The 10,832-nt window shown below is 39.0% G+C and overlaps 2 protein-coding genes across 2 annotated transcripts; both read left to right on the top strand.

Annotated features, from left to right (window-relative positions):
- Positions 1-1,150: 1,150 nt before the first annotated feature.
- Positions 1,151-6,115, top strand: tmem244 (transmembrane protein 244). The gene is made up of 6 exons (XM_017409064.3): positions 1,151-1,350; positions 3,449-3,534; positions 3,643-3,719; positions 4,820-4,945; positions 5,202-5,246; positions 5,473-6,115. Exons 1-6 carry the CDS (start codon positions 1,258-1,260, stop codon positions 5,568-5,570), a joined length of 525 nt encoding a protein of 174 aa, XP_017264553.1. The 5' UTR covers positions 1,151-1,257; the 3' UTR covers positions 5,571-6,115.
- Positions 6,116-6,864: 749 nt separating this feature from the next.
- Positions 6,865-10,661, top strand: fkbp6 (FKBP prolyl isomerase 6). Its single transcript, XM_017409065.3, has 9 exons — positions 6,865-7,091; positions 7,779-7,896; positions 7,992-8,081; positions 8,166-8,368; positions 8,660-8,779; positions 8,902-9,099; positions 9,267-9,376; positions 9,519-9,614; positions 9,795-10,661. Exons 1-9 carry the CDS (start codon positions 7,017-7,019, stop codon positions 9,799-9,801), a joined length of 1,017 nt encoding a protein of 338 aa, XP_017264554.2. The 5' UTR covers positions 6,865-7,016; the 3' UTR covers positions 9,802-10,661.
- The last annotated feature ends 171 nt before the right edge of the window (positions 10,662-10,832 follow it).

Below are 10,832 nucleotides of genomic sequence, written 5' to 3' on the forward strand. Positions count from 1 at the left end.
GTGTGTGTGTGTGTGTGTGTGTGTGTGTGTGTGTGTGTAAACCCACTAGTATTAGGTAAAAAGACGAATCCTTCACAAGATTAATCATTTACAAGATTATTAAAGCTACAGATGTTCAACATTAGCAAGTTTAATATCACTAGTTATCCCATCAGTCAGTTTGAACGTAACAGTTCAACCTGACCATGTCCAGGGTGAGTGGAGTTCTTCCAGTGAGAGGAGAGGGCACGCCACGATCTTCTGGGTTGTGTCAGTGACTCTCTGGAGCACTTTCCTCTGAGCCGCAGTGCCGCTGAAATGCCACACGGTGAGTACAGCATGTTAGGAAGCTCTCTGCGGAGCATCTATAAAAGGACACCAGCAGTCTCTGGGTGGCGTTGTCTCTGCTGGGCCTTTTTCAGCAGCTCAGAGGTGTTCCCACTCTGACTCTGCTACCTTCTCCACACAGTCCCTGCTAATGAGCTCTGTTTTCTTCTTCCTGTAGTCAATAATCAGCTCCTTTAGTCTCTGAGGTGTTAAGGAGCAGTTTGTTCCCCGTGCACCAAGCAGTCAGCTGCTTCACCTCGTCCCTGTAGCAGACTGATGAGCCCCACCTCTGTGGTGTCATCTGCAGACTTGACTATGGCGTTGCTGTAGTGAGCAGGAATGCGGTCGTACGTATAGATGGTTATAGAGTAGGGGGCTAAGCACACAGCCCTGTGGAGCACCGGTGTTGAGGCTGAGAGCCGTGGATGTGTGATACCCACTGAGACCCTCTGACTACAACCAGACAGGAAACTAAATGTAAGTGAAAGGTTAACACAGTCAAACATTCAAAGCGCGTGTGAAAGATGTGCTTAGCCGTATCTCTTTGTTTAAAAAAATACCTGTGTTCATTTTCAGTCATTGTTGGGTTGTATTTTTCCCACTTTTGAGTAAAGAGACTAAAACAGAAACGAAATAAGAAAAAAAAGGGAGAGAGAAACACTTCTATATAACTAAACTGAAAGAAAAATATGTAAGTTTATTGAAACTTTTGGCCCCAAATTTGTGGTTTTATCTTTAAAGTTGATTTGTATGAACTTCCTGATTCTGGTTTACTTGTGTACATCTATACTACAGTTTGCTCACCTCACCCCACATGGGATTTACCCAAACTTCTTAGTAGTAATCCGTTTTCTTCTAATCCACCTCTCCTTCCTTCCATCCTGCACGCCCTCAGAGACTCAGATACCAGACATGTAGGCTACTTTCTCTCATTTAGACCAGCAACCATTCATGTTTTTGGACTACTGCTGTCGTTGCTGTGGATTCACACTCATAAAACGCCATGGACCACTCTCCCTCAAGACTACACCCAGCGACACCTGGGTAAGGACACTGGAAGGCTAGAATAAAATACTAGAACAGAGAAATATGTGAGAGAAAAGGACGGCAGAATCTCTCTTGTATTAGATAATCGGAACATTTATAAAGCTATATTCAAATGTAGCCTATTTTGTCCATTAAATTTGTATTTTATTTAGGCTTTCTTGTTGATATGGGAAATAGGGGGGCAATGAATCTCAACAAGAAGAAGTAACATAGCAGTCTAAGGGTAGAATTACTGCAAAATTATCTAAATTTTATTCCTTAACCATAATTTAATTGCCACAGAATAAACATCAAATCCATTCAATTCGTTTATTTGCTATGATTTAGTCCACTCATAGTCTAAGATCAATGTAGTTTATGATTTATCTTTTATTTTGCCAATAATGGAGAATTTGAGGGAACGTTTTTAGGGTTAAGGGGTGAAATTTCAGGTCGATAAGCTTATTTTTGGGTCACATCTTGAGATGGCAAAAAAACCAAAGGGTTAGCCAAAGGTGTTCAGCTGCCTCTAAAGGTATTAACTACTTTTCTGGTTTTAGACACTCCCGCACCTTTGCTGTCTGTACGAACAAGGAGAAATTTGGTTTTACTTCTTGGTCATCGGCCACAGCATCCATATTAAACCCTCATAGTGTAAGCCTCAGGATTTATTTACAGAAAATTTCAAAACTTTTGTGTCTACTAAACACAAGAAAATGGCAACAAAGCAAGAACTTAGGGCAAAATGGAACTCTGATTTAAAGTTTGTTGTTTTTTGTTCCTAAATTGTTTGCCATCTATTTGCTCCTTTGTCACGTTGTTTGTTGGTAACATGACATACAACAATACTCAAGTAAATAAGTGACCACATTTAACTAACTATAAAGAGCCTTTAGCTCACAATTCAGCTACACACAATTTAACTGGTTACTGTGCTAATTGTTGTCAGTTAGCATCGAACACAGTGAACATTTTTCTCGTTTCAGCTCTCATTCTGGGCTCGCAAACATTTTATTGAGTTCTTGAGCATTTTGAAGCACCTTGAAGCGCTGAACCGTTTCTTTAACCGACTGTGGAGTGCGTTATTCTTCCTGTCTTGTGCTCTGCACAACACCAGACATTTGACTCGTCCCAGCAGGAAATCACAAGTGTAACTAATAGGATTACCAATGACCCCCCCTTTCCATTAGGGTGTGTCAGTAAGCCACAGAGTCCTGGCTGGTACCGATCCAACGACTGGCATGGAGCTCATTACTGGAGTAATTAGCTGCACCTGTGTTCGACCACCACAAATGTCAGCCACGGGAAAAGGTCTTTTACCTCCTAATGGGGGTGGGGTCGTGTACCTCATTTCCTGTGAAGGCTGCAGGCAGTCATCTATGAAAGCAGGCCTTTTGGAGCAGACATTGACTGTCTGCTGTCAGGAGGGGATGCTTTCTGGGTCACTGAAGAGGGCAGAGCATGAAGAAGCGGACAATTTCTATGAGCTTGGGACGCATGTGAAGCAAAAGGTTTATGATGCACTTGATTTTAAGTGTCATGGGTTCTACATAACTCTGTTATCTTGCATAAAGCAAATGGTAGCAGGCAATTTACCTGACAATATTTTAAGAGGCAAACACATGACTTAGGTTTGTAATGTCAGTTTCTAACACTAATAATAACAAAATAGAAAGATAATATATTAATGCCACTATGCTATGGAATATATGTAATTCAATGTTTTGTGTTGCTGATTAAAACTACACCTAAAATATTGTTATTTATTCCTCATAGCCATGAAAGCTGGGCAATCATGTAATTACCTGTGTGTGTTCATTTAGCAAAATATCTCATGAACCACCGGATGAGATTTATTAAAACTCTCTGAAGATAATCATCAGATGTATGACTACAACTGATTAACTTTTGAAGTCAAGATGGCTGCCACAGCCAATCAACCTTAGCCAACACAAACATAGCTATAACTCAGTCGATTGCACACATAATGAGCGACAGTTCTGTGTGGTAATAGCTGAGAGTCACTCCCAATACTTTCCTTCAAGCAGCGCTGTTTTTAAAATGATTCCATGGTTCTGGTTCGATCTGTGTCAGACTGCGTGTCCTCCGTTCTCAGGTTGTCCTGCAGAATCTGCTGATGTGCATGGTGTGCTTCTACTCTCTCTACTACATCGCGGTCAGCCTTTGCATCGGCCTGTTCAGGTACACACACACACACACACACACACACAGGCATAAATGAAACCTACACACTCAAACAGAATATCACCAAACTGTCTTTAAGAAACGCCTCATGATCTTTTTCCGTAGAGTCCACGAGATCAACAGCCTGCTGACTCCTTTCGACTACACGACACAACCGTCATGGCAGAATCCCAAGTACTTGGGTGAGTTACGTTTTAGTAAATTTCGATTACATTCAATAAAGTACAACATGTACTTTAATAGAAATCAAGTTACTTTTATCCTCTTTAATGTTTATGTTCTGCAGTGTTTTTAGAAGCCAAATATTTAAAGTTTTGTACTTCTGCTTGCCAATGTTGTTTGTTTTGTATCTAGAAAGAACTAGAACACAAAGTAACTCTAAACAGCTTGGGATCTTTTGTGAGAAAGTTTTTTTTTTATGTTAAAACCACTCATAATAAAAGGCTCACATTAGGATTTGGGAAATGTTCTTTCTTTTACTGTGTTTAATAGTTTATTTTAGCCTGTAAAAATCCTAGGGAAAAGGACAATTTTGTAGTCCAGGCTTTTCTTTTTTCATTCTATTCTACTCTGTAATACCTAATAATAATAATGTATGTTTACTATAGAGGCTGATTTGACGTGTCCTCCATTATTTTTGGCCGATCACGGACAACCAAACAGGCAGCAGAAGTTCAAAACTGAACATTTCTCACAAAAGGTTGTGAGATGAGTTGCAGATATTTACAGTATTTTTTAAAAAACATTAAAACGTGTTAACTATGTCTAAATTAGTCTAATTTCCTTTTAGAAGGAATAAAACATAGATCACTCGGATGGTAAACAGCTTTTCTCCACAAAAATCAGACTGAAAAACAACTTTTTATTTATTTATTTCACAAATCATTTATAGTTATAGTTTAGTGCCATAGTTTTAGTTGATTAATATATTCAAGATTTAGCTTATTGACTACTGAAAAAATATTATTTATATGACGATGTGCAGAAGTTGTTTTGCAGTATATCATAGGATATCGGTAAGAATCTGTAAAACATACCAAATTAAACTGATCTGAGTGGTGTTTGTGTTTAAATACATATTTATTTTTCTTACTAAAACAGCATCGGGCCACTTCTTTTTATGCTGTCTGTCAAAGTGGACATCTGTTCTGCTTTCCCACAACTCAGCTGCTGCAACTACCTTAAACTAAATGTAAAAAAAAGCCAATAGTTTTCATATTTGATTGAAATGAAGCTTTCATGGGCTGTCTAGTTATTTACTTCTTCTTCTTCTGCTCTCCAGTTGGGGTCATTTCCACAGAAGTGACGTACGTTTTGGGCGGCCTGGTGTTTGCGTGGATTGTGGAGGAATGGGTTTGGGATTACGCCATAACTGTCACACTGCTGCACGTTGCAATGACTGTAGCAGGTGAATACACACGTGCTCACACACACATACACACACACTCACAGGTGGATCAATAGGTTGGAACAACTGATAGGATTGCAGGCCTGATCATGTAAGTAGATATTGTGGTGTGTACTATAGTTCAGATATATATGGGCAAACATGCAGGCACTATGAGTTGACATGCATTCTGCCAAACTGAACTAAAAGTGCACAACTATATATTTTAATTTAGATAAAGTGATTGTAAATTAAATATCCTGATGTGTTTTTGCAGTGATGTCAGACTTCCCTTCAGAGGAGCACTGGTGGATCGCTCTTGGTAAGATTCATACTTTTTGTTTTTTTGGATAACACGGAAAACATCTACTCCTTTCCCTCTCCCTTTCTGTCAGAGCAAGTTGTTTTTTTTATTTTCTACAGACTGTAAGAACTCACATCCAACATATCTCCAAAATTCAGCTCCTGCTGCTGGCCTCCCCCCCCCCTGTGATTGAGTCTTCTCTCTCTTTCTTTTTTAACCATGTACTGAATTTGTGTCCCTGCAGGTTCAGGCTTGGTCATGATGATATTTGGAGGGCAGCTCTTGGCCTACAAACTCTTTAGGAACAACTTTGTTTATCCTGCTGATCTGCAGAACTTCTAATGAAAACAAGGAGGAAAGCTTTTAACTGGCTTACTGGTTAATCCCAGGTCGGAAACATGCCAATCGATTCGCTTTACATTTCACTGTGGAGTTGTTTCACTGTCTGTTGAGGACACCCAGCCCCACACACACAAACACACACACACACATGTACATATGCATTGTGCATACATAAAAAACTGTATATATATATATGTATAAAACTATTAAAGTGGATATTTATTTATTTGCATTAGCTAGTCAATTTTAAGGTTAAATCTGTCTATTTATTAACACATTTTTGTACTTATTTACATATTCCTTTGTATATTTTATTTGCTCATTATGCTCTGTAAGCCAATGATAAGAGGAACATTTTACTGCTGATACACCTTTACTCTCAGCAGTTTACAGATTTGTCTGCACAGTGAGGAGTTATGTTTCATTACTGATATCACTGTAATGAGGAACACATGTGACAGACTTGTATATAATGTAGCAGTCTGATTGAAAATATTACTGCATGTTCAAAAAAACTGAGAAAAATAATAAAATCTGTTTAAATACTTTGTGGTTTATTTTATTTATTTTAGTACTTTAAATAAGAGTTACTGTATGATGTAATGTTACTTTTTCCTTCTTTATTTCCATGTTTCTGCTAAGTTCTGGTTATCATTCATTATTATGACTGCTTGTGTCATGAATACTTGATTGAAATATTGTCTCATAGGATTTCTATTTTTGCTTTGCATTACAGCTTAAAAAAAACACAAATTGACATTGCCGTAATACGTCTGATGTTTCCAAAACAAAGAGTTAAAATCTATTCACACAAACTCATTGATGTACAGGGGGAAATGCCTCAAGGGAAGCTGCTTTTAGAGAAAATAGTGGCTTATAACAATTACTGTAATACAAGTACTATTATTCAAAGATTTGACTCAAAACAAACCAATGTAAGTAGTTTCCAATGATTACTTCAATGCTTAGATTTAACTTGACTTAAAAAACTCATCAGTGAGGACTTTAACTGAATAAAAATTGTTAATGTATTCTTTTATTTGGGTGACATGCCTTGAATTGCAGTGCAGTTACAGCAGTTATCCACCAGGTGGCAGCATATAAAATTATTCACCAGTGTGCACGTATCTAAACTTATACAGAAAATAGCTTTTAAAAAGTTGTTTATTTTAGTGTCCGTTATGCATTTGTCCTTGTCCAATGAAACCATGATATGTCACAAAAAAGACATTTTAAATAAATAAAACCCCTGCTGCTACGGTCAGTGAACGCATCACACAGTTGGTTGAACCATTCCCACTATTGGTTAGCGGGGTCAGGTGGCACAATTAGCTTAAAACTTGAACGCCAATATATGGTTGAGAGCTATTATTTTATTCCACAAAATAAAACGGCACCGCTCGCATACATTTCCAGTCTGTAGCAGGTTATTTTACCACCGACTGAATGTCATTAAACGGGTTAATATCGTGTTTTGGGAGCCTGAGAAGCGCCGATGAGCTGCAGAGGACGACCACACCGGTAGGTCAGCGCGTGACCAAGTGGCTAGCTTAGCTATATGTAGCCTAGCTAAAAACATAAACAATTTATCAGTGTGGTCTCAAATCACACTTTAAATTACTTTAACTGGTGTGTTATTGCAGTTTAATGCAAAACATTGTCTTTAAATTGTGTTAAAGTTGTAAAAAAATACAACTTTATGGTAATTTAGCAGACAGAACAAGATAGTTCAGACAGAAATGTGAGATTACTGTCAAGTTATTTTTTTCTTTTACTTCTCAACACATTTATCTTACTAGTCAACAAGAGCAAAAAAAAACTATTTTAGGCTTCTTAGCTAATTGCACTTGTAGGTAATTATTTAATCCAAAAAAACAGCTGAAGTAAACACATCTTTGCAAGAGAAATATTGTAAAGTAGTTCTTGAATAGCAAGGTTTCATGCTTTTTATGTGGAGAAATTATCAAATAGTTGTTTTTGTCCAGTTATTTTGACATTTCACATCATTTTACAGTCAGATATGAGAGGAAATCTCAAATCTTGAGTGGAGAGGAAGCTTTACTTCCTCTTTAACCCTTAAAATGATGAATACAAGTCAAAGGCGCATTACTTGCCTATCATTGGACTCTCTTGCAGTGGTTAACCATGGTTGGTTTTGCTTTCAAACTGACTTTAAAATAGCCCAAATGCATTTTGATTGCCTTGTAGAGTCCTTTTGAGCAGCTACGCCAGCAGATGTATGACGTCTTGGGAGACGGCGGGATCCTGAAGGAGGTGGTCCAGCCTGGAGAGGGTCCACCTGTGCCTCAAAATGCTTCAGTATTGAGTATCTATAAGATCAAGCCTGTCTAACGCTTCTCAGATGATTCAGAATCTCTCAAATAGTTTTCAGCTGGCTGGTTTTCCTCCCCCTCTCTGCAGTGTATTACTCAGGTTTCCTGGAGTATTCTGACCAGCCTTTTGACACCACCACTCACCTCAAGTACCCTCCGATGATGAAGCTGGGAAGAGGTTGGAAATCTTCCTTCAAGCTGCTCAGTAATTCCTCTCCTCGGCCTGATCGGAGGATCGATTTCTAACATATAATCTGAACAGACGTGACACTGGCTGGGTTGGAGCTGGGGCTGCTGACCATGAAGAGAGGCGAGTTCTCTCGTTTCCTCTTCCAGCCCCAGTATGCATACGGAGACATGGGCTGTCCTCCGTTCATCCCCGCTGCCGCCGCGGTTCTGTACGAGGTCCAGGTCCTGGACTACCTTGACTCTGCACAGGTGGATGACTTTATTGCAATGAGCGAGGTAGGGAAGCTACAACCTGAACATCAAAGATCCACCTGACAGCAGTAAATGCCTGCTGATATGAACAGCAGATGTAAGAAAAATTTATATATGTCTGTTTATTTCATTTATGCAGTTTTAAAACAAAACACAGAAAAGGGCTTTTAGTCTCAACTGCATTCAATAGAATTTGGATCTGTGTAGTGAGATAGAAAGGTCTCTTTATACTTGTTTGTATTGCGGTTTTAAAAGCCCTCCCAAAACAAACAACGGTTGCTGTGCATTTTTATTTTAAACTTTTTTTGTTTCCAGGAGGAGCAGAACACCATTCCTCTGTCCACACTTCTTGAAGTCGTCAACACTCTGCGCAACTTCGGCAACCGTTGCTTCAACCAGAGCCGATACGAGAATGCCAAAGACCGCTACAAACAAGTACAGAACGAAGCAGTAGCTCGCTTTTATCTGGTGATGAGTTGCCCACGACGTGTTTCAGTGTGCTGCAAGTAATGGTGAGCGTGTGTTTTTTTGTCGCGGCCTGTCTGCCTCCCCTACAGGCGATAACTCTGCTGGGAAACAGAGAGCCGCAGAGCAAGCCGGAGAGAGAGAAGATCAGGACGGCTCAGCTCCCTCTCTATCTGAACCTTTCTCTCACCGAGCTCCGTCTGGAGAGCCCACACAAAGCCCTCAAATATGCCAACAAAGCCTTGGAGATAGACTCCGCCAACACGAAGGCTCTTTTCCGCTGCGGGCAGGTCAGACTGGGTTTCTCTTTGCAGACTTTCTGCGGAGCATCCAATTAAACCTCCTTCGCTCTTTGCCACTACTTTAGCTCCTTTTTTATTTATTTATTTTTTTAACTTAAACAGAGTCAAGTCCGTTACAGTTTAAGTTGATTTCAGGCTTGAGTCTTCTCTCCTAGGCGTACCTGGAGCTGTGCGAGTACGAGAGCGCTCAGGGTTGCCTCGTGTCGGCTCAAGCCAAGAAGCCTTTCGACCGTGACATCAACAACCTCCTGAAGAAAGTGGCAACGTAAGCTGATTGTTGTTGGGCTTTCAGTGAAGCCTGGTCCTGCGTTTTTGTGGCAAACTCAAGATTTAGCTTAAAAATCACATCAGTTTGAAACCTGGTTTGGAGAATATTCCTTGTGTATAAATATGTTTTTATGTTCCAGATGTTATAAAGACAGCATGGACAAAGAGAAAGACTTTTACTCAAAGATGTTTAGAGAGCTGAGGGACCCCGAGAAGATGCAGGAACCATCTGACGGGTGAGAAATCCTGAGCATTAACCGTTCTTCCGTCTCTCGGAGGCGAACGGATTAAAATCAGCTCTGCACTTTGTTCGGTTTTAGCTAAACTGAGCTTTGCAATAATATAAATAAACTCACAGAGCCGTAGTATCATTAAGGCTGACCTTTAAACTTTCTTTTTTTTTTTCTTTCTTGCAGGATTTGAGATTCAGCAGTTTTTCTTTTTCCTTTTTCACAATTTTCTCTCATTTTATAAAAGTAATAAAACACAGAAGAATATTTAGTTTCTCTAATGTTTGGAAATAATGTTGCTCAGTGGAAAGTGTCCTCTTGTTGGATTGTTTTATGTTGACCGCGTTTGCTGGAGTTCACTTGGTCTCCGGTAGTTCTGGAAGTTGATCATTAAATCGAACCTTTTTCACCTCTGAGGAGTCTTGTTTTGTTGGTGGTGGATTAAAAAAAGCGAACTTTTTCATTGTCAAGTGTTTAGGTTCATCTTCGTGGTGGGATATTGAGCTCTGTTGGTAAAATGAGTTGCTTTTTATTTAATAAAATACCACAATTACTGTGATTTTGACTCAAAGCAGTGTTTAGATGAGTTGTATGCCTTTGAGGATTTTAAAACATCCAGTGTTTCAGGGAATTCAAATTCAGTGACATGGACTTTATGCTTCATTACCTCTGTAGTGTTCGTGTTGCACACTAAAAAGTGAACTTAGTGGCTGTACAGCAGCAGAAATTAACAAGTTTTTTTTTTCCTTTCTTTATAGGAGATTGGTCTTTTTTTGTTCTAACGTAAGAAAAACTGTCAGCCATTTGGTATAGATCTTTGAAGGTACTCATTACAAACTATGAAATTAAATGTAATACGTAATAAATGTTATCCTGAATATTATCAAATTGAAAGAGTTTACTCCAGTGGTTTTCCAGATGTTTTTAAAAGCAATTCTAAAATGCAAATGTGCACTCAATGAAAACAAAGTCTATTTTCAAATCTGAGCATAAATATGTACCAATACATCAAAATTGTCAGACCCTAAAGGCACTTCCATGGATGTTGTCGTTGTTGTCTTTTTTCCGTCACTTTGGCTGTTTCTGTAGGTAAACAGACGCTTGTTTGGCATTTAATGAGTTGTGTTTATTTCAAGCTTCAAGTTGAGCTCTGGACAAGACTTATTTAGTGGAAAAAGGAGCAGGAATGGCTCTTTTTTATAGTAAAGGTTGCAGAACCCTGAT

The sequence above is a fragment of the Kryptolebias marmoratus genome, linkage group LG19 (assembly GCF_001649575.2).
Source record: "Kryptolebias marmoratus isolate JLee-2015 linkage group LG19, ASM164957v2, whole genome shotgun sequence".
NCBI classification, from domain to species: domain Eukaryota; kingdom Metazoa; phylum Chordata; class Actinopteri; order Cyprinodontiformes; family Rivulidae; genus Kryptolebias; species Kryptolebias marmoratus.

What these genes read in the sequence shown, in the direction of transcription:
- fkbp6 (XM_017409065.3), top strand. Translation starts at nt 7,017, where the DNA reads ATGTCATTAAACGGGTTAATATCGTGTTTTGGGAGCCTGAGAAGCGCC. An exon ending in TGCAGAGGACGACCACACCG is followed by an intron (nt 7,092 to 7,778) that starts GTAGGTCAGCGC and finishes ATTGCCTTGTAG; the next exon opens with AGTCCTTTTGAGCAGCTACG. An exon ending in ACTTTATTGCAATGAGCGAG is followed by an intron (nt 8,369 to 8,659) that starts GTAGGGAAGCTA and finishes TTTTGTTTCCAG; the next exon opens with GAGGAGCAGAACACCATTCC.
- tmem244 (XM_017409064.3), top strand. Translation starts at nt 1,258, where the DNA reads ATGTTTTTGGACTACTGCTGTCGTTGCTGTGGATTCACACTCATAAAA. An exon ending in CTTTGCATCGGCCTGTTCAG is followed by an intron (nt 3,535 to 3,642) that starts GTACACACACAC and finishes CTTTTTCCGTAG; the next exon opens with AGTCCACGAGATCAACAGCC. An exon ending in GCACTGGTGGATCGCTCTTG is followed by an intron (nt 5,247 to 5,472) that starts GTAAGATTCATA and finishes GTGTCCCTGCAG; the next exon opens with GTTCAGGCTTGGTCATGATG.